The sequence below is a fragment of the Jaculus jaculus genome, chromosome 7, assembly GCF_020740685.1.
Source record: "Jaculus jaculus isolate mJacJac1 chromosome 7, mJacJac1.mat.Y.cur, whole genome shotgun sequence".
Lineage (NCBI taxonomy): Eukaryota > Metazoa > Chordata > Mammalia > Rodentia > Dipodidae > Jaculus > Jaculus jaculus.
In genome coordinates, this window is record NC_059108.1 from 157354290 (window position 1) to 157376242 (window position 21953).

A 21953-nucleotide genomic window follows, 5' to 3' on the forward strand; every position below is an offset into this window, starting at 1 on the left:
CTTGAACTCATGGCAATTCTCCTGCCTCTGCCGCCCAAGTGCTGGGGTTAAAGGCATGCCCCACCACACCCAGCTAAAATAAAATATTTTTAAAGTATTTTTTAATAGGCTTTTCTCCTACTTTTTAGTTTTATTTCTTAATTTAACATTTTAAAAAAACTAACTTTTTTAAGATTTATTTTTATTTATTTATTTATTAGGGACAGGGAGAGGGGAGAGGGACAGAGGAAGGGAGGGATAGAGAGAGAATGGGCCTCCAGCCACTGTAAATGAACTCCAGATGCATGCGTTACCATGTGCATCTGGCTTATATGGGACCTGGAGAATCAAACCTGGGTCCTTAGGCTTCTCAGGCATGTGCCTTAACTGCTAACGCTAGGGCCTCAGCCATTGATATTGAATGCCAGATGCTTGCGCCACCTAGTGGGCATGTGTGAACTTGCGCATGCCTCACCTCTGTTGGTCTGGCCCATGGGGGGGATCTGGAGAGTTGAACATGGGTCCTTAGGCTTCACAGGCATGCGCCTTAACCACTAAGCCATCTGCCATCTCTCCAGCCCTAAATATTTTTTAAAAAGAAAAGATGGAGAGCTGGGCATGGTGGCATACACCTTTAATCTCAGCACTCAGGAGGCAGAGCTAGGAGGATCGCTATGAGTTCTAGGCCACCCTGAGACTACAGAGTGAATTCCAGGTCAACCTGGGCTAGAGAGAGACCCAACCTTGGAAGAAAAAAAAAAGAAAAGATGGGGGGCTGGAGAGATGGCATAGCAGTTAAGGTGTTTGCTTGCAAAGCCAAAGGACCTCAGTTCAATTCCCCAGGATCCACGTAAGCCAGATGCACAAGAAGGCACATGTGTCTGGAGTTTGTTTGCAGTGGCTGGAGCACTGGTGCGCCCATTCTCTCTCTCCCTCTCTCTGCCTCTTTCTCTCTCTCTCTCTCATAAGTAAATTAAAAAAAAAAAAATATGGCCAGGACCATGTGGACACAATATAAATTCAAAGCACTTTGAGTGTCTCGAATGTGCCTCCTGGAGGTGGACTGTCAGCTCAGCTTAGCCGCTTTTGCAGTTCATTGTGTACTACTGTGTGGGGGTTCCAGTTCATTTGAAGCATAATTTACCAAACATACAGTGCTGTGTCAAGTACGTGATCTCTTAGCCCCTGAGAAGTGCTTGATATAACCCAGAGTTTACCTACCTCTGTTCCTTAGACTTATACTGGGTTCTGTGAGATCTAAGAACCTGGGCAGAAGCCCCTGTCACAATCTGCAGCCCTTGGTGGATGGGAGGAGCAGTGCCCCACATAGGAGGTGTCCTCTTATTCCCACATATAGGATACCAGAGTTAGGACCTGAATATCCTGGACAGAGGCATTGCTTAGCTGTGTCTGAATGTTCCCAGACACATAGCCCATGCCATATATCTTGACAAATAGGTCATGTCTACCTGCCATCAATGTGGAAATGGAGCCTTGTACTGCACAGGGTGGGGGGCTCACTAATGTGCTGATTCCTGGGGTGGGCCTTGAGGACCCAGGTGACTCTAGAAGGCCTGGGCACTGTCAGCAGCTGCTCCTCACAGACTTTGCTGACAGTGTGGCCTGGGATGCACACTTGTGCCCACAGTATCCTCACTTCCTGAAGAGAGAAGGTAACAAGCTCCAGATCATGCTGCAGCGCAGAAAGCGATATAAGAACCGGACAATCCTGGGCTACAAAACACTGGCTGCAGGCTCCATCAACATGGCTGAGGTGAGTGTCTGAGAACACTACACAGGAGGTTTCTCTCATGTATGTGGCTGTCTATACTCCAAGTGACCCTCTCAGGAGCTTGGAGGCAATGGCAGAGTGCCACACTCTGGTCTTCCATTCCATGCTGTGCAGCACAGCTGCTCCCATGCCCACAGCTGGATGCAGCTCACCTTCCAGCAGAGATCCTGGGACAGTCTGTCCTGGACTCCCAAGAAACATCCCTGCAGGTTCCCACTGGTTTAGGCTCCTTCTGGGTTCCCCTTTGCCCTAACCCTTTCCCCGCCATTCAGATGAGTAGCTGGGCTGCAACCAGCAGGCGAGCTCCTCAAAAGAACAGGTAGGGTGGCAGTTGGCCAGTCTGTGCATTGTTCCCTGCCTCAGCTTCCCAGGGCTCCTGAGTTGCCTAGTTCCTAAGTGGTTCAAGTGTCCCTAGCTCCTTCCTCACCATGACAAGAGCACCTAGACTTACCCCATCTTCTCTCCTGGATCTTGAAGCTTTGCCCTCCCAGCCTCAGGGCTGGCTGCTCCTCCTCCAATTCCTTTAGATCATGCTGGAGTAACTATCCCAAAAGTGCATCTTCTTTCCTCTTTTGGGGGAAGGCTCATCACCCCCAAGGCTCCCCTCTTCCAGCCACTGGTGTTTATAAAAGCCTACCTTCTGTCATTTCTGACCATCCTCCTCCAGGTTCTCCAGATTTGCCTTTCACCAGAACCTCCGTTTCTAGGTCCTGGAGCCTCTAGCCCAGCTCAGCTCACCTCACCTGACTGCCCCCAGACATTAGATCATGTTCTTGTCCTTGCAGTATCCTGCCTCCTACGGTGGCTGGCTGTTTCCCATGGTAACCCCTTTGGTCTGTGGGTTGTCACGAGTATTGGGGAACTTGGGTGGAGGTTGTGGAAGGTGTTGGGTAGGGACACCATGTACTAGCACGTGTGCAGCATGCCTGGGGAAGGGTGAGGGCGAAGGGGAACCCAGAAGGAGCCTAACCAGAGGGTACTTACAGGGATGCTTCCTGGGAATCCATATCTACATGTTGTTGTTTCTCTTATCCTTTTTCTATAAGGATGGAAATTTGTTTTGGAAAAAAAGAAAAGAAGAGGGTGAGCTAGAGAGATTGCTCAGTGGTTAAGGCACTTGCCTGCAAAGCCTTAGGACCCAAGTTTGATTTCCCAGGACCCACATAAGCCAGATGCACAGGGTTGTGTGTACATCTGGAGTTAACTTGCATTGGCTGGAGACCCTGGCTACCCATTCTCTCTGTGTCTGTCTCTCTTCTCCTCGCCTCACCTCTCCTTTCCTCTTCTCTCTCTCCTCCCTCCCTCCCTCTTTTTCCCCCTCCTTGCAAATAAATAATTATGTTTTTCAAGGTAGGGTTTCACTCTAGCTAAGGCTGACCTGGAATTCACTATGTAGTCTCAGAGTAGCCTCGAACTCACAGCAATCCTCCTACCTTTGACTCCCGAGTGCTGGGATTAAAGGCATGCGCCACCATGCCTGGCTGGAAAAATATAATTTTTTCAAAAATATTTTAAGCCAGGTGTGTGGTGGCACATGCCTTTAACCCCAGCACTCCGGAGGCAGTGGTAGGAGGATTGCCACAAGTTCGAGGTACCCTGAGACTACATAGTGAATTCCAGGTCAGCCTGGGCTAGAGTGAAAACCCTAACTCAAAAAATCAAAACAGGGCTGGAGAGATGGCTTAGCGGTTAAGCGCTTGCCTGTGAAGCCTAAGGACCCCGGTTCGAGGCTCGGTTCCCCAGGTCCCACGTTAGCCAGATGCACAAGGGGGCGCACGCATCTGGAGTTCATTTTCAGTGGCTGGAAGCCCTGGCGCGCCCATTCTCTTTCTCTCCCTCTATCTGTCCTTCTCTCTGTGTCTGTCGCTCTCAAATAAATAAATAAATAAATAATAATAATAAAAAAATCAAAACAAAACACAACAAAAAAAATTATTTTTTTTTCACTGTGTGTGGTGGCACATGCCTTTAATCTCAGAACATGGGAGGTAGAGGAAGGAGAATCACCATGAGTTTGAGGCCACCCTGAGACTACATAGTGGATTCCAGGACAGCCTGGGCTAGAGCAAGACCCTACCTTGAAAAATAAAAGAAAAACAATTTTTTCTTTCTTTCTTTTTTTTTTTTTTGGATTTTTCAAGGTAGGGTCTCATTCTAGCCCAGGCTGACCTGGAATTCACTATGGAGTCTCGAACTCACAGTGATCCTCCTTCATCTGCTTCCTCCTATTTTGATGGGCTTGTGTGGGTAGCATCAGGCACTGTGAGGTCGTGGATATCCAGACCATTTTGTGTCTGGGGGGAACACGTTGTAAGGAGTCCTACCCTTCCTTTGGCTCTTACATTCTTTCCACCACCTCTTCTGCATTAGAACCTGAGCCTTGGAAGGTGTGATTGAGATATTGCAGTACTGAGCACTCCTGTCACTTCTTTCCAGCATCATGATGCCTTCTTAGTCATCCCAAGGTCACTGTTATCTGAGGAGAGAAGGTTCTCTACCAAAAGTGAGAGTAGGCTGGGCGTGGTGGCGCACACCTTTAATCCCAGCATTCAGGAGGCAGTGGTAGGAGGATTGCTGTGAGTTCAAGGCCACCCTGAGACTCAATAGTGAATTCCAGGTCAGCCTGGGCTAGAGTGAGACCCTACCTTGAAAAAAAAAAAGTTGAGGGTTGGAGAGATGGCGTAGCAGTTAAGCGCTTGCCTGTGAAGCCTAAGGACCTCGGTTCGAGGCTCGGTTCCCCAGGTCCCACGTTAGCCAGATGCACAAGGGGGTGCACGCGTCTGGAGTTCGTTTGCAGAGGCCGGAAGCCCTGGCACGCCCATTCTCTCTCTCTCCCTCTACCTGTCTTTCTCTCTGTGTCTGTCGCTCTCAAATAACTAAATAAATAATTTTTAAAAAAAAGTTGAGAGTAGCATTAACATAAGAGTATGAACATTGAGAGAAGTGCTTACTAGGTAGTTTGATAAGCATAGTATATACATTTATCCAGACAGCAGCAGATGTTACACCCCTGTGGCTCATGACTACCCCTGTTTTAAGTTTTCAGTATCAGGGATGTGGAGTCTTCAGCAATAGGATCTTACCGTCTATTCCTGGTGGGAAACCAAGGGCCTCAGCAGTAGCCTCCCTGTTTTGGGGCCTCCCTGGCCAACAACTCACTGGAAGGTATCCCATCCCTGGCACTGAAAATTTTCTAGTCACAGTCTATGTCTCCTGAGTGTTCCATTGCCCACAAAGGTAGGTTTCCTTATGATTTATTTATATCTTCTTAGGTTTTGATTAGTCCTCCCTCCACCTTTCCTTTATTCAATCTCTTCCCCTGACTTCACTTGGGCCTTTTCACTCCCATTAATCTATCCTTCTACTTACACATATACAATACCATCCTATTAAGTACCCCACTCCCCTCCTTTCTCTTCCTTTTATATCTCTTTTCTTGCTTACTGGTCTTTGCTACTAAGTTTTCTTCCTACTCAAACAGAAGTACAGTCATCTGTAGATAGTATCCACATACAAGAGAAAACATTTGGCTTTCTGGGCCAGGTTACCTCACTTTCCAGATCCATCCATTTTCCTGCAAATTTCATAACTTCTTTTTTCTTTACCACTGAATAGAATTCCATTGTATAAATGTGTCATTTCTTCATTATCCACTCATCAGTTGAGGAACATCTAGGCTGGTTCCATTTCCCAGCTGTTCTGAATTGAGTGGCAATAAACATGGTTGAGCAAGTATCTCTAAGGTAATGAAATGAGTCCTTAGGATGTATGCCTAGGAGTGCTATAGCTGGGTCATATGGTAAATCAATTTTAAGCTGTCTTAGGAACCTCCACGCTGATTTCCACGATGGCTGGACCAGATTGCATTCACAGCAACAGTGTAGAAGGATTCCTCTTTTTCCACATCCTCACCAGCATTTATGGTCATTTGTTTTCATGATGGTAGCCAATCTGACAGAAGTGAGATGGAATCTCAACATAGTTTAAATCTGCATTTCCCTGATGATTAGGGATGTAGAAAAAAATTTTAGGTGCTAATTGCCATCCATATTTCTTCTTTTGAGAGCTCTTTATTTGTTTCCATGGCCCATTTTTTTCCCTCAATTTTTATTAACATCTTCCATGATTATAAAAAATATCCCATAGTAGGGCTAGAGAGATGGCTTAGTGGTTAAACGCTTGCCTGTGAAGCCTGAGGACCCCGGTTCGAGGCTCGATTCTCCAGGACCCACGTTAGCCAGATGCCCAAGGGGGCACATGCGTCTGGAGTTCAGTTTGCAGTGGCTGGAGGCCCTTGCGCACCCATTCTCTCTATATATATATCTGCCTCTTTCTCTGTCTCTCTGTCACTCTCAAATAAGTAAAAATAAACAAAAAAAAATTTTTTTAATCCCATAGTAATATACTCCCTCCCTACTTTCCCCTTTGAAATTCCATTCTCCATCATACCCCCTCCCCATCTCAATCAGTCTCTCTTTTATTTTGATGTCATGATCTTTTCCACCTCTTATGATGGTCTTGTGTAGGTAGTGTCAGGCACTGTGAGGTCATGGATATCCAGGCCATTTTATTCTGGAAGGAGCACGTTGTAAGGAGTCCTACCCTTCCTTTGGCTCTTACATTCTTTCTGCCACCTCTTCCTCATTAGACCCTGAGCCTTGGAAGGTGTGATCGAGATATTACTCAGTACTCCAGTCACTTCTTTCTAGCATAATGATACCCTTCTGAGTTGTCCAAGGTCACTGCCATCTAAAAAGAGAAGATTCTCTACCAAAAGTGAGAGTAGCAATGATCTACAGCTCCTGAGTGTTCCATTGTCCAAAACTGGAGGATTCCATATGATTTATTTATATCCTCTTAGATTTTGATTAGCCTTCCCTCCAAGATTGCCATTTTCACAATATTGATTCTTCTGATCCAGGAAAAAGGGTTGTTTTTCCATCCATGGCCCACTTTTTAATTGGGTTGTAAGTTCTTATTACTTATTTTTTTTAAGTTCTTTTTATATCCTAGATACCCTCTATCAGATGTATAGCTGGCAAAGATTTTTTTCCCATTCTGTAGGTTGCCTCTTTGCTTTATTCTCAGTGTCCTTTGCAGTACAAAATCTTTGTAATTTCATGAGGTCTCAGCCATTAATCTGTGGTTTTATTTCTTTTTTTTTTTTTTTTTTTTAAATTTTTTATTTATTTGAGAGTGACAGACACAGAGAGAAAGACAGATAGAGGGAGAGAGAGAGAATGGGCACGCCAGGGCTTCCAGCCTCTGCAAACGAACTCCAGACGCGTGCGCCCCCTTGTGCATCTGGCTAACGTGGGACCTGGGGAACCGAGCCTCGAACCGGGGTCCTTAGGCTTCACAGGCAAGCGCTTAACCGCTAAGCCATCTCTCCAGCCCTGTGGTTTTATTTCTTAAGTGATTGGGGTTATATTCAAAAAGTCTTTGGTAAGACCAATATGTTAAAGGGTTTCCCCTATTTTTTCCTCTAGCAGTTTCAGAGTATCAGGTCTGATGTTAAGGTATTTAATCCATTTGGACTTAATTCTTGTACATGGAGAGAGAGAAGGATCTGTTTTCTTCCTTCTACAAATACATACCCAGTTTTCCTAGCAACATTTGCTGAAGAGGCTCTCTTTTCTCCAGTGAATATTTTTGCCATTTTTATCAAATATCAGGTGGCTATAGCTACCTGGACTTACATCTGGGTCCTCTATTCTTTCTTTCTTTTTTTTTTTTTTTTTTTTTTTTTTTTGATTTTTCGAGGTAGGGTCTCATTCTAGCCCAGGCTGACCTGGAATTCACTATGGAGTCTCGAACTCACAGTGATCCTCCTTCATCTGCTTCCCAGTGCTGGGATTAAAGGCATGTACCACCACACCCGGCTGGATCCTCTATTCTGTTCCATTGATCTGCGTGTCTGCTTTTGTGCCATTACCATGCTGTTTTTGTTACTGTGACTCTGTAGTATAGGTTAAAATCAGGTATGATGATACCACCAGCCTTATTTTTGTTGCTCAGTATTGTTTTAGGTATTTGAGATTTTTTTGTGATCTCAAATGAATTTTTGGATTGTTCTTTCTATTTCCATGAAGAATGCCATTAGAGTTTTGATTGGGATGGCATTAAATGTTCAGATTGCTTTTGGTAAGATTGCCATTTTCACAATATTGATTCTTCTGCTCCAAGAACAAGGGATGTTTTTCCATTTCCCAGTGTCTTCTCCAATTTCTCACTTGAGTGTTTTAAAGTTTTCATTGTAGAGATCCTTCACTTCCTTGGTTAGGTTTATTCCAAGGTACTTTATTTACTTATTTTTTTATGCAATTGTGAATGGGAGTAATTCTCTGATTTCGTCCTCTGTGTGTTTGTTGTTAGCATATAGGAAGGCTACTGATTTCTGTGTATTTATTTTGTATCCTGCTACATGGCTATAGGTGTTTTATCAGTTCTAACAGTTTGCTGGTAGAGTCTTTAGGGTCCTTTATGTATAGAATCACATCATCTGCAAATAATAATAACTTGATCTCTTCCTTTCCAATTTGTATCCCTTTTATGTGTGTCTCTTGCCTTATTGGTATGGCTAAGACTTCCAAAACTATATTAAATAAAAGTGGGGACAGTGGACACCCTTGTCTTATTCCTGATTTTAGTGGAAAAGCTTCCAGTTTTTCCCCATTTAGTAATATGTTGGCTGTAGGCTTATAAATATCTTTTATTATGTTGAGATAATGTTCCTTATATCCCTAGTCTCTGTAGAACTTTTATCATGAAGCGATGTTGGACTTTGTCAAATGCTTTCTCTGAGTCTAATGAGATGATCATGTGATTTTTGTCCTTCAGTCCATTTATATAATATATTACATTTATCAATTTGTATGTGTTGAACCATTCCTGCATCCCTGGGATACAGCCTACTTGGTTGGGGTGAACAATCTTTCTGATATATTCTTGTATTCTGTTTGCCAATATTTTGTTGAGAATTTTTGCATCTATGTTCATGAGGGAGATTGGTCTGTAATTTTCTTTCTTTCTTTCTTTCTTTCGTTCTTTTTTGTTGTTGTTGTTCTATCTTTGCCTGTTTTTGGTATCAGGGTGATGCTGGCTTTGTAGAAGGAGTTGGTACGATTCCTTCTTTTTCTATTTTATGGAAAAGCTTAAGAAGCAATGGTGTTAGTCCCTCCCTGAAGGTCTGGTAAAATTCAGCAGCAAATCCATCTGGGCCTGGACTTTTTTTTACTTGGGAGAGTTTTGATAACTGCTTGGATCTCCATACTCATTATAAGTCTATTTAAGTTATTAAGTGATTAATCTCATCTTGATTTAATTTTGGTAGGTCATATAAATCAAGGAAATCATCCATTTCTTTCAGATTTTCATACTTAGTGGAGTGTATGTTTTCGTAGTATGTCCCTATGATTTTTTTAATTTCTCTGGTATCTGTTGTGATGGTGCCTTTTTCATCTCTAATTTTATTAATTTGTGTCTCTTCTGTCTTTCTTTTGCTCAGATTTGCTAAGGATTTATCAATCTTGTTTATCCTTTTAAAGAACCAACTCTTTGTTTCATTGATATTTTGGATTTTTTTTCTTTTTTTTTTTTCTATTTCATTAATTTCTGTCCTAATCTTTGTTATTTCTTCCCGTCTATTGAATTTCGGTTTGCCTTGTTCTTCTTTTTCCAAGGCTTTAAGTTGAAGCATTAGTTCATTTACTTGCGTCCTTTCTAATTTCTTAATATAGGCACTTAAAGCTATAAATTTCCCTCTTAAGACTGCCTTCATTGTTTCCCAAAGGGTTTGCTATGTTATGTTCTCATTACCACTTGACTCTATGAATTTTTTTATTTCCTTCTTGATTTCTTTATAGACCCATTCATCATTAGTAGTATCTTTTTTAGTTTCCATGATTTTAAAAAAATATTTTATTTTTACTTATTTATTTGACAGAAAAAGAGGGAGAGAGAAGGAATGGGTGCGCCAGGGCCTTCAGCCACTGCAAATGAATTCCAGACACGTGTTTCCCCCTTGTGTATCTGGCTAACATGGGTTCTGTGTAATCGAACCTGGGTCCTTTGGATTTGCAGGCAAACGCCTTAACTGCTAAGCCATCCCTCTAGCCCTAGTTTTCATGATTTTGTGTGTGCTCTATAGCTTTTCTTGCTAGTGATTTGTAGTTTGATTCCATTGAGGTCAGATAGAATGCAAGGAATTATTTCAATTTTCCTGTATTTGTTAAGATTTGCTTTGTGTCCTAATATATGGTCTATTTAAGAGAATGTTCCATGTGCTGCTGAAAAGAATGTATATTCTGCAGCGTTTGGATGAAATGTCCTGTATATATCTATTAGGTCCATTCCTTTATGACCTCATTTAGTCCAGATGCCTCTCTGTTTATTTTTTCCTGGGATGACCTGTCAATTGATGAGAGTGGAGTGTTGAAGTCACCCACCACCACTGTTTTTGGTGTTACCTGTGACCTTAGTTCTAATAGTGTTTGTTTGATGAATGTGGGTGACCCCATGTTAGGTGCATATATGTTTAGGATTGTAATTTCCTCCTGTTGGAGTGTGCCCTTAATCAATATAAAGTGACCTTCCTTATCTTTCTTGACTAACATTGGAATGAAGTCTACCTTGTCAGATACTAGGCTAGCAACCCCTGTTTGTTTCCTAGGCCCATTTGTTTAAAATATCGTTTTCCAACTCTTCACCCTAAGGTAGTGTCCTTCCTTTGTAGAAAGGTGAGTTTCTTGGAGGCAACTAATTGAAGGATCCTGCTGTTTAACACAGTCTGCAAACCTGTGTCTTTTGGTTGGGGCATTGAGGCCGTTGATATTAACAGATATTATTGAAAAGTATGTATTTATTTTTGCCCTTTTTTTGTTGTTCTTCTGGTTTTACCTTTGCTGTCTTGTGTTAAGTATTATTTGAGTATGGTTTGTTTTTTTCCAGGTTCCCTATTTGAATGGATAGCTTTGCAGGATAAAGTAATCTTGGTTGACAGTTGTTATCTTTCAGAATATGGAATATATCACACACACACCCTTCTGGCTTTTAAAGTTTGTGTTGAGTAATCTGCTGTGATCCTGATGGGCTTGCCTTTCTTTGTAGGTAACTTGATTTTTCTCTCTAATTGCTTTCAATGTACTTTCTTTGGTTTGTATGTTTGGTAGTTTAATTATAATATGGCAAGGAGAGGTTCTTTCCAGGTTTTGTCTGGTTGGTATTCTAAAGGCTTCCTGTATCTGCATTAGCACCTCTTTCCCAATTTGGGGGCATTTTTCTTCTGTGATTTTGTTGAAAATTCCTGTTATGCCTTTGGAGTGAAATTCTTCTCCTTCTACTGTACCCTGAATTCTTACGTTTGATCTTTTCATACTGTCCCGAATTATCTTGAAATTCCCATTCCTACTTTCCTATTAATTTGTCTTTCTCTTTGTTGTACTGTATTAGATCTGCCACCTAGCTTAGATATTCTGTCCTCTCCTTTATCCATTCTACTGGTGAGATTTTCTACAGAGTTTTTTATTTCATTGACTGTGTTCTTCCTTGCTAGTAATTCTGACTGGTTTTCTTTATTATTTCTATTTCCTTATTTATGTCTTGAACTGACCTCTTTATTTCATTAAATTGGTGTCCTGTGTCTTCTTTGATTCCTTTGATTTCCTCTTTCATTCCTTTGATTTCTTCGAGCATATTAATAATCATTCTTTTGAAATCTTTGTCAGGCCTTTTCTCTAACTTATTCTCACTGGATGTCATTTCTAATGCATTAATACTTTTGGTAGATTTATATTGTCTTGATTATTGGCGATGTATATATTTTTGTATCTTGGATTAATTCAATGCTTGGATTTTCTAGGTAGCTGCAGTATTATTAGATGTATCAATCAATCTGATGTTATACATCTTCAGGGTAGGAGCTTAAGGGGCTGGGTTGTGGCTCTCAAGACTCTCAGAGTATCTACAAAAGTGACGCTAGGTGTTGGGTTTGCCTGCACTGAGAGTATTCAGGTAGGCTGAGTGGAACAAAATACAGGCAGATTCTAAAATTTAACTAAACACTGTACACTTTCAATGAAAAACAGCACAGAGTATTTATGCAAGAGTAGGTATTATGACAACCAGATCCTCTAACAAAGTCACAGTCCCTTAGGGTGTGTGTTGCCCTACACTCTTAATCCTGTCAACTGGGAGGTTAAGATTTCTGGTCTGTTGAGTGTTCCAAGTCAGCTTGTGACCAAGTGAGACCCTTTCCTAATGAACAACAGGAGTGGAAACAAAGCCACTATAAATCAAGAAGCAACAAATAACAAGCCCAAAATACAGCTTATTTAAGAATGGCAAATCTGACCATCCATCAGACTTAACATATAATTTATCCTGATATGGAAGGTGCAATTAGCACTTCTGGTTCTGGCCTATATACCAGATGGGTATTGACCTGGTATAATCCCAGTTACCTTTTGGGATGATTTTGGTCTCAGTCATGCTGCACTACTGCTTGGATCCTTGTTTGCTGTGCTATGGGTTCAAGTAGGCTGGATGGGTCACATGGTTTGTGCTCTGTTCACTAGTGCTGGGTGCTGTGAGCTCCCTTCCCCAGGTCTCTGGTGCTTGGTGGTGGAGTGGGGTGAGGCTATGGCTGGTCGGTCTAGTTCTCTTGATGGTCCACTTCATCGTCTACCTCACGAGCTGCTCCTCCATTGGCTGCTGCAGTCCTCCCTTTATGTTTCTTGAGTTTGCGAGGAGCTCCGGTGTGAGTGGAAAATCCCCTCACCTGGCTTTTCCTGCAGCTCAATCCGAGCCTGGCGGCTGTGGCCCCACAGACCTGGTGTCACTGTTGCTGGAGCTGGTTCTACCTGCCTATGTGTGTCCTGGATGCTATGGATCTTTCCTACTTCTCTGCTGTCATTGGTAATTTCTCATACACCTCACTTTTCAGTAGAAGAGTATACTTTGCTAGAGTTTTTTGGGGACCTTTTCTCCTAGGTCACTTTGGTATTGTTCCTAGGCCGCCATCTTAACTGGAGTTGTTTTTTTTTTTTTTTTTAAATGTAGGGTCTCATTCTAGTCCAGGCTGACTTGGAATTCACTATGTAGTCTCAAGGTGGCCTCGAACTCACCAAGATCCTCCTACCCTTGCCTTTTTGAGTGCTGGGATTAAAGGCATGCACCACCATGCCCAGCTGTTTTTTGTTTTTTTGAGATAGAGTTTTGCTCTAGCCCAGGCAGAACTGGAATTTACTATGTAATCTTAAAGTGGCCTTGAACTCATGGCAATCCTACCTCTCCCTCTCAAGTGCTGGGATTAAAGATGTGCACCACCATGCCTGGCTGTTTTGACAAAATTTTGATACCATTTACAATGGTGCCTGACCTCCTGAGCAGTTTATCATGACACTGAAATTTTTTGAGACCAAAAGAGGGAAGCTGTGGGGAATCCAGATGGAGACGCTACCACTTGGCTAAGTTGGCTCTAGCCCTTTGCTATGGTCACTCAGCATCCCTGGTTCCTAGTGGGCAGACCGTTCTTTACTACAAAGCCAGATGGCTTCTGAAGGCTGAAGTAGTAACAGCTGTCCAGGATGGTATCCAGCTGGCCAGTACCAGCTCAGGAGAGTTCCAGAAGCCTTACTGAAGTCAGAGGAATCAAGAGTTCTGGGCCAAGAAGGGCAAAGCATGTAGAGAAAGGCTGAGAGCAGAGCCATGACTAAGAACAGATAGCTTTGAGATAGGACAGTAGCCCTTGGGCAGTGCCTAGCCTGTGCTTGCCACCCTGAGATTCCACTGGCACAAGAGGCACTGGTCAGGAAGGGAAGCTGCCAGGTAAGGCAGCTGAAGAGCCTGCTCCTGACATTGTGAGCATGACCAGCCCTGTCTCCCCTGTGGCTCTGTCTCAGGGCACTCCAAAGGGTAACAGGCTTCTGGGGTCAGAGCAGACTTGGCATCAACAGGAGGCCTGTTTCTTCTGCACCCTTCCCTTGTAGGAGGCCAGGAAAATAGGCACAGCCCTATCTGGGTTCCTGCAGAAGTGGGTGTGAGCAATCATGTTGGCCATGTCCTACCAGCAGCTAATCTGTTTCAAGAGCTGAGGGCTTCTAATTATAGCCAGTCTGTCCTGCTCCTTGCAAGCCTGAGTGACTCCTTACCCTGAAGTTCACTTTGTTAGCAAAGGCTCAGCCTCCTGAGAAGGCCTTGGTTTCTGAACAGTCTGTTGTTCACACAGTCAAGTCACTTGGAGGTGACAAGAACACAGTGCAGCTGCAGAGACAAGCAAGGGGTGCTGTCTCCTGTGGTGCCTGCCGCATGTTTGTCACCTGTGTGCATATAGCACATGAAGGCTCTAGTTGTATAGGAGTGTTGGCATTAAGCTGCCAGCTACCTCCTGATTGAGTTTCCGAAATGATGGTCAAAGCAAATGTGAGCTATCTTAAAATTTATTATGTTCACTGATTAGAGTTGCCACCACATCAGATCTGATTTTTTAAAATTTATTTATTTATTTATTTTCATTTTTTTCAATTTTTTTATTAGCAACTTCCATGATTATTAAAAATATCCCATGGTAATGGCCTCCCTCCCCTACTTTCCCCTTTGAAACTCCATTCTCCATCATATTTTTTTTTTTCAAGGTAGGGTCTCATTTTAGCCCAGGCTGACGTGGAATTCACTCTATTCTCAGAGTGGCCTTGAATTCATGGCGATCTTCCTACCTTTGCCTCCCAAGTGCTGGGTTTAAAGGCATGTGTCACCACGCCTGGCTGAGACCTGGTATTTAAAAAACATGCACTTCTGACATCTGGATCTGATCTGATGACCCAAAGGCATCGTTTGGTGTACAAAGGTCCCTTTTGGCAATAGGTCCAATTGTTTCTGCCTGCTTCTGAGGCAGTGCCAGGGTGAGGGCTCTAGGTGGTCTGACTACTGGGTTCCTGTGTCCTTGCTGGCTGGCTGTGGCTATCCTGACAGTAGGCCAAAGCCTTGATTCTCCTGTGAGCCAGGCCTGGTGGGCGACATGTGCCCTTGGAGACATGGCCTGAGCTGGTAGCTCGTCCTTGTCAGACAGGAGTCTTGGACACCAGGTGTCCAGGTTGAATAGTCATGTCAGAGTACCACTGACGGCCCTCAGCAACATTACTACACACCCAGCTAGGCAGTGGGTAGAAGTGATCAAGGGGCTGAGGTCTGCTGGGTTGGCTTTCCAGGGTGCCAGAGAGCAGGTGGCCTATAGATAAACCTCTCTGTTAACTTCACTTGGAAGTACCTGAGCCTGAGCCTCTCTGCTCAGCCCAGTGTTGTCTTCTTGTGGCCCATTCTTGTGCCCCCCCCCCCCACCATTCTTCCTTTGGTTTTCTGCTCAGCCTCTTTTCTACAGTCTTGTTGCTTGCCTGATATGTGTTCCCTGGTCACAGATGTTGGAGCTCCCAAATGGTGGACCTCCCTGCCTGTGAAACTTTCTAGAACTATGTTCCCCAGGTGATGCAGCACCCCTCTGAGGGTGGCCAAGTGCTGAGCCTCTATAGCAACATCAAAGAAGCCTCTGTCAAGGTGGCTGAGATCTGGATCGTCTCCCTGTCCAGTCAGCCCATTGACCATGAGGACAGCGCCATGCAGGCTGGCCCCAAGGCTAAGTCTACAGGTAAGAAACTGTGCCCTTCCTTTCTCTACGATGCACATGTCACTTCCTAAGAGACCTGACCTGTTGTGATTAGAGGAAGTGCAGAGCTGTCTCAGCTAGAAGCTTTATGAAAAAAGTCATGTGTACTGTTGTGGTCATGGATTGTGACATTTTGCTCAGGCCTAAGTCCTGTGTGCCTCCTTCAATAAGAAGGCATTATGGAGCTGGGTGTGGTGGCACAGGCCTTTAATCCCACACTCAGGAGGCAGAGATAGGAGGATTGCCATGAGTTCAAGGCCACCCTGAGACTACATAGTGAACTTCAGGTCAGCCTGGCTAGAGGGAGACCATACCTTGGGAAGAGAAAAAAAAGTTGTTACAGGAGCCTGCAATGCTTTTTAAAATATTTTGTTTTTAATTATTTATAAGCAGAAAGAAATAGAAGAGACACAGAATTGGCTTGCCACTTTGTGCTTCTGGCTTACATAGGTCTGGGGAATCAAACCTGGGTCCTTACCTCAGGCAAGCGCCTTAACTGCTAAGCCATCTCTCCGGTCCCTGCAATCCTTTTGATGGTCTGAACACTGGGTTCCTGGTATGAGGATGGTTGAGCATCTGTCAACTGCTGTTATTATCATAATTGATGTCACTGTAACTCCCACTGTCCTCTCCCACATCGCCCGATGTCCACAGGGTATTTGGTGCAGAAGGCCATGGCAGTTGGCCCCTTTGTTCTGCATAGGGCTATCTCTTCTAAACTCCCCTCTACTCTCGGTACACCTGTGGTTTGGTTGCCAACTCATTGTCATGGCACCAGGCGGAATTTGAAGATGCCCTCCCTTCCATTTGCTTATTCCACAGATAACTACTCTGAGGAGGAGTACGAAAGCTTTTCCTCTGAGCAGGAAGCCAGTGATGATGCTGTTCAAGGGCAGGTAACATGGCCACCTGGAGTTTGAGGAGGGATCCACTTTCGCCTCTCTACAGATGAGTGGCATGAGGCTATAAGGGTTTTCTTTCTTTTTTATTCAAATCTTTTTATTAACAACTTCCAAGACTATAGAAAATATCCCATGGTAATGCTCTCCCTCCCCCAACTTTCCCCTTTGAATGCAAGGGTTTGCTTATGCCAGCCCACACAAGGTCTGTGGGGTCCTGAGAGTGCCTCTGTGGACATCTCTGCAGGGGCTGGGAGAGGCAGTGTTTGCCAGCTGTCCTCAAGATTGCCTCCTTCATACAGTTTGCTGAACTGGGCTTTCCAGGCAGGCACTGTGGTCTCAGACATTGTGGCGTCAGGCACTGTTTTGTTTCCACAGGATCTTGATGAGGACGACTTTGATGTGGGGAAGCCCAAGAAGCAGCGGCGCACGATAGTAAGAACGACGTCCATGACCAGGGTTGGTGGAAACTGGTTTTACTAACACTGGGGAAGGGCAAGGGTGGGGAGGGGGGTCATTGGTTGGAGGAGCCTCCTAGGGGGCTGTGGGCAAGATGAGAAGCTCCCCCCCCTTTGTTGTTGTTGTTTTTTGAGGTAGGGTTTCACTCGAGCTCAGGCTGACCTGGAATTCACTATGTAGTCTCAGGGCGAACTCTAACTCGAGGTAATCCTTCTATCTTTGCCTCCTGAGTGCTGGGATTAAAGGTGTGCGCCACCATGCCCTGCTGGGAAGTGGCCTGTCTTGAGGCCTACATGAAGACTTCAGTTCAGACTAGCAAACTGCCTACTTGCCCTCAGGCAGGGTGCTATCTAGTCCAACACCTGGTCGTCATCAGGCAAAATGGACCCAAGCCAGGCTGGGATGTCTTCTGGCTGTCTCCCTCTCATACCACCACATGCCCTGGCTTCAAATTCTGTGTGCTCACTGGCCCAGGGAGTCTGGAATAAGGCTAGGATTGCTGCCTAATGCCCACGGCCCCACGAGCAAAGGCATGGGGTTGATATTCTCCCCTTTGCTCTATACCCAAATGAACCTTGTATAGGTAGGGTCCATTTTTGTTGGTGTCTGTCTGGCCTGCTGACACAGGGCATAGGGACTAGGTTGTCAGGCATTGCTCATAGGAGAAAATACGGAGTTGACCCTAGCCCATTCTCAGCCTGTATAGAGACCACCACTGGACATCGGAGTCCCTTAAGTGTCCAGCACTAGGCTGCACCCCGTTTTTGGCAGGTGGTAACCACGATATATGAGTTTCTCTGAATGCAGAGAAGTCATGTCTCCCTTGTCTGCAGGCAGCATCAGTGAGCTCTAGGACCCTGGACTAGTCACAGAGGGATGTGTGCAGGAGGTGCCTTCCCTGTTTAGGGTCAGTACTACAGTGAAGGTAGAGGTCCACTTCATTTGGTGGACAGTGTCTGGAACAGAGGCTCTGCAGCCCACAGTGGCCCAGGGAATAATGTGACCTGGGTTTACGGTGCCACTGCCTTGTTTACTCTGTGTCCACTTAAATACCCTGAAGAGTGCATAGCAGCCTTCTCCTGGTGAGGTCAGGGGATTTCCTGGGAGGTGGAGCTGCAGGAAGGCACTAGTGAGGCTTCTGTGCCCTGTCTCAGTTCCCCTCACTGGGCCTGGACGGTTGGCTCCTCTTGAGTCTTCTGAGTCCTTTCCTCAGCTGTGGTTCCAAACACAGGGAATATGCATATGGCTGAATGTATGAGTTGCATCTAGCCCACATTAGTTGCAGCTATGCCCTCTCTAGTCACCAAGATTGGCTTTGCTGTGTCCCAGAAATGTGGCTTCCACATGGTTTTTGACTGTGCTCCTTGTCTTGCAGCAACAGAACTTCAAGCAGAAGGTCGTGGCGCTGCTACGCAGGTTTAAAGTGTCAGAGGAGGTGAGTGGCTGCCATACTTCCACCTTATATTGTGCTGAACAACTGGGAACTCCAGGCCAGGTCTGGCTCTGTGCTTACTGTCTGTGGGACATTGTCCTTTGCCTACCAGTATGGTTGGCCACAGGGGCTGGCAGAGGACAGGGTCACCTGCTGGTACCTTTTAAACTCTCAAGTTTTAAGACAACTGGAGGAAGGCTGATATGTTTGTTTTCATAAGTAAACTTTATTTTGGATTGCAGTTCTGAGTTTATGAAAAAAAAAAGTAAGCAGAGAGCCTGTGCCCCTTTCCCTGCAGCCGACATGCCTTTAGGTTCTCTTAGTTTTTCTCTAGTCTCCTAATCTCTGCCTTGAGTTTACATAACTTAAATAATCAAAAGAAAGATACCTTAGTTTTCACAGAACATTGCCATGGTTCTGGGACCACACTACAGAGGAGATGCCTGGGTATTGGGTCCTCACAGCAGCACCATCACTCAACATGTGTCCGCACACAATGACTCTGTATCCACATAGGTTAGGGCCACACCTCAGAGCAGCAGGGTCCCAACTCAGCCCTTGTATCTACACTCAGAACTGCTTTTCTCAGGTTCAAGTGCTGAGGGTGCCACTGCTAGGCCCCAAGGCTTCCTGTGGGGCCAGCAGCGACCCTGTAACATCACGAACTTACTTCAGTCGGGTGGCCATCAGGACCTGAGTCTTGTTGCTTCCATCTTGTAAAGGAATAGGCCCAGTCCACCTTAGGTGGATATAACAAGATGAGCCCTCTAGCCCAGAATCATGAGGGCCTCTAAGAAGAGCTGTATCAACAAATTCTACACTTGCCCACAACTTTGCTTAGTCTCAGAACCTGATGTGCGCAGGTTTGGTCCTGGCTTCTGGGATTTAGCCCAAATTCAGGAAAGTTTGGCCAATGTCCCAGATACTATTCAGGGAACTAAACTTTGTCATTTTCAGAGGAATAACCCTCCACCCCATATTTGTGTAGAATTCACACAGGCTATCGAACATGTGATCTCTTCTCTGTCTGCCACATATCACTCCCTTTTGGGTAAGAATCTGTCTTATCACACACTCTTATCACCTGTGTCTCAGCATTCCCAGTCACTGGGCTCTACAATAGACATTGTCCCCAGTTTGTGACCAGCACAGCAACCTTGGGATGTGTAATAACCTTTGTGATGCTGTAAACAATCTTAAACTGTCCACAGTGCTATAACTAGGCATCTGGGGCTGGATACTTAAGATATAACGATAACATACTGCCCACAGGTCTGGAGGCTGGAGGGCCAAGGGATTCTTTTTTTTTTTTTTTTTCTTCTTCCACGGTAGGGTTTCACTCTAGCTCAGGCTGACCTGAAATTCACTGTATAGTCTTAGGGTGGCCTTGAACTCATGGCGATCCTCCTTCCTCTGCGCGTGCCACCATGCCTGGCCTACTAGCAGATTGTTGTCTGGAGAAGGCCATTTTCTTCATAGGCTGTGCTGTGTCCTCACAAGGTGAATGGAAGGAGAATGCTTCCAAAGACCTCACCTCTTAGTGCATCATCTCATGGTTTCAACATACACATTTGAGGCAGGCACAAATATTCAGACCAAAATATTCTATCCATAGCCCCTGTTGTAGTCAGGTTCACATTACTGGCAAAAATCACTCAACCAAGAACAATTTGTGGGGAAATAGGGTTTATTTTGGCTTATAGGCTCGAGGGGAAGCTCCATGATGGCAGGGGGAAATGATGACATGAGTAGAGGGTGGATATCACCCCCTGGCCAACATAAGGTAGACAGTAGCAACAGGAGAGTGTGCCAAACACTGGCAAGGGGGAGCTAGCCATCATACCCATAAGCCCACCCCCCAACAATATACTGCCTCGAGAAGGTATTAATTCCCAAATCTGCATCAGCTGGGAGCGTAGCAGTCAGAACACCGAAGTTTATGGGGAACACCTGAACCAAACCACCACATTCCGCTTCTGGCCCTCATAAACTGATAACCATACATAATATAAAATATAATGTATTCATTCCAACTTTAAAAGTCCTCATAGGGGCTGGAGAGATGGCTTAGCAGTTAAACGCTTGCCTGTGAAGCCTAAGGACCCCGGTTCGAGACTCGATTCCCCAGGACCCACGTTAGCCAGATGTACGGGGGGGGGGGCGCATGCGTCTGGAGTTCATTTGCAGTGGCTGGAGGCCCTGGCACGCCTATTCTCTCTCTCTCTCTCTCTCTCTCTCTCTCTCTCTCTCTCTCTCTCTGTGTCTCTCTCAATTAAAATAAAATTAAATAAAAATTAAAAAAATTTTTTTAAAAAGTCCTCATAGTTTTTATCAATCCCAGTGATGTTCAAACATCCCCATAGTCCAAAATCTTTTAATGGAGCCATAATGGCACAGAATAAACATCCACAGTGCAAAAAATGGCATTGGGCATTCCAAAGAAATACTCAACCAATACAAAATTTAAACAGGGCAAACATCAAACTCTTTAGCTCCAAGTCCAATAACTCTAGTCAGTGATCCATCTCATAGTCCAATAATTCTTTTTTTTTAATGTTTATTTTTTTATTAACAACTTCCATGATTGTAAATAATATCCCATGGTAATGCCCTTCCTCCCCCAACTTTCCCCTTTGAAACTCCACTCTCCATCATATCACCTTCCCCTCTCTATCAGTCTCTTTTATTTTTTTATTTTTTTTAATTTTTTAAAAAAATTTTATTAGCATTTTCCATGATTATAAAAAAAAATCCCATGGTAATTCCCTCCCCCCCCCACTTTCCCCTTTGAAATTCCATTCTCCATCATATTACCTCCCCATCTCAATCATGTAGTCCAATAATTCTAACCAGCAACAAGTCTCTGGAGTTCCAATTCCACCCCTCCAGCTAGGCTACTTACAGTCCTGGAAAACTTTATTGGGGATAGCAGCTAGCTCTCTTTGGCAGCCATCTCATGGTTCTGGCATCTCCATAGGGTCTTCACTGCTATCCACGGTCCATCCTCATGGCTCCATCAGGTCTCCATGCAGGCATCCAGCAAACCTGCTTCACACTGCCCATGGCCATTTCCAAAACACAAGACCATGTTACAGATTCAATGACCCTCTCTTTCCTGTATTTCTTATACTCCATAATACCAGGTGGGGTGCCAGTTTGTTAATCCAGGGTGGAATCAGACTTTGAAGAACAGGATATTCTGAGCATTCAGGCCCCTTCAGAAGAATCTGCATTCTTCCTTTTCCCCCAATCTTAAAGGTTATAAATTCTCATATGATTGTAGTTGAATGGACAGAAGTTTGAGCCCAAAGAGTTCATTTTTTTCTTTGCCATATCCCTCTGCTCACACCAGTCTATTTCTACACAATGCAACCCTGCACAGATTCTCAGGACACTGGCATAATAGCAAGCCTCTCACACAAACTGCTTCTAGCCCAGACCCAGCAAAGCTGTTTCTCACCCTCACAAGCCATACCTCACAGTCCATAGTTCTTATTGCATTCAGGTCTTTCAGCTCTGAACAGAATAGTATTATCAACTGTAATTATAGCACTTCAAGGCATCTCTTAGGCCAAGGTTTCAAGTCCTTATAGATTCCTCTTAAAAATCAGCTCCAAGGGCTGGAGAGATGGCTTAGCGGTTAAGCGCTTGCCTGTGACACCTAAGGACCCTGGTTCGAGGCTCGGTTCCCCAGGTCCCACGTTAGCCAGATGCACAAGGGGGCGCACGCGTCTG

The 21953-nt window shown here is 44.6% G+C and overlaps 1 protein-coding gene across 6 annotated transcripts in view; it reads left to right on the forward strand.

Annotated features, from left to right (window-relative positions):
• The window catches only part of Pacs2 (phosphofurin acidic cluster sorting protein 2), a 97094-nt gene that overhangs the window by 46697 nt on the left and 28444 nt on the right, over nucleotides 1–21953 (forward strand). For 4 of the 6 annotated variants that reach the window (XM_045153982.1, XM_045153983.1, XM_045153984.1 and 1 more), the window contains exons 4-8: nucleotides 1628–1753; nucleotides 15248–15410; nucleotides 16251–16324; nucleotides 16706–16786; nucleotides 18162–18221. In XM_045153982.1, the coding sequence (XP_045009917.1) occupies nucleotides 1628–1753; nucleotides 15248–15410; nucleotides 16251–16324; nucleotides 16706–16786; nucleotides 18162–18221 (504 nt within the window). The remainder of the gene's footprint in view (nucleotides 1–1627; nucleotides 1754–15247; nucleotides 15411–16250; nucleotides 16325–16705; nucleotides 16787–18161; nucleotides 18222–21953) is intronic. The other 2 variants (XM_045153986.1, XM_045153987.1) reach the window with 1 other exon arrangement.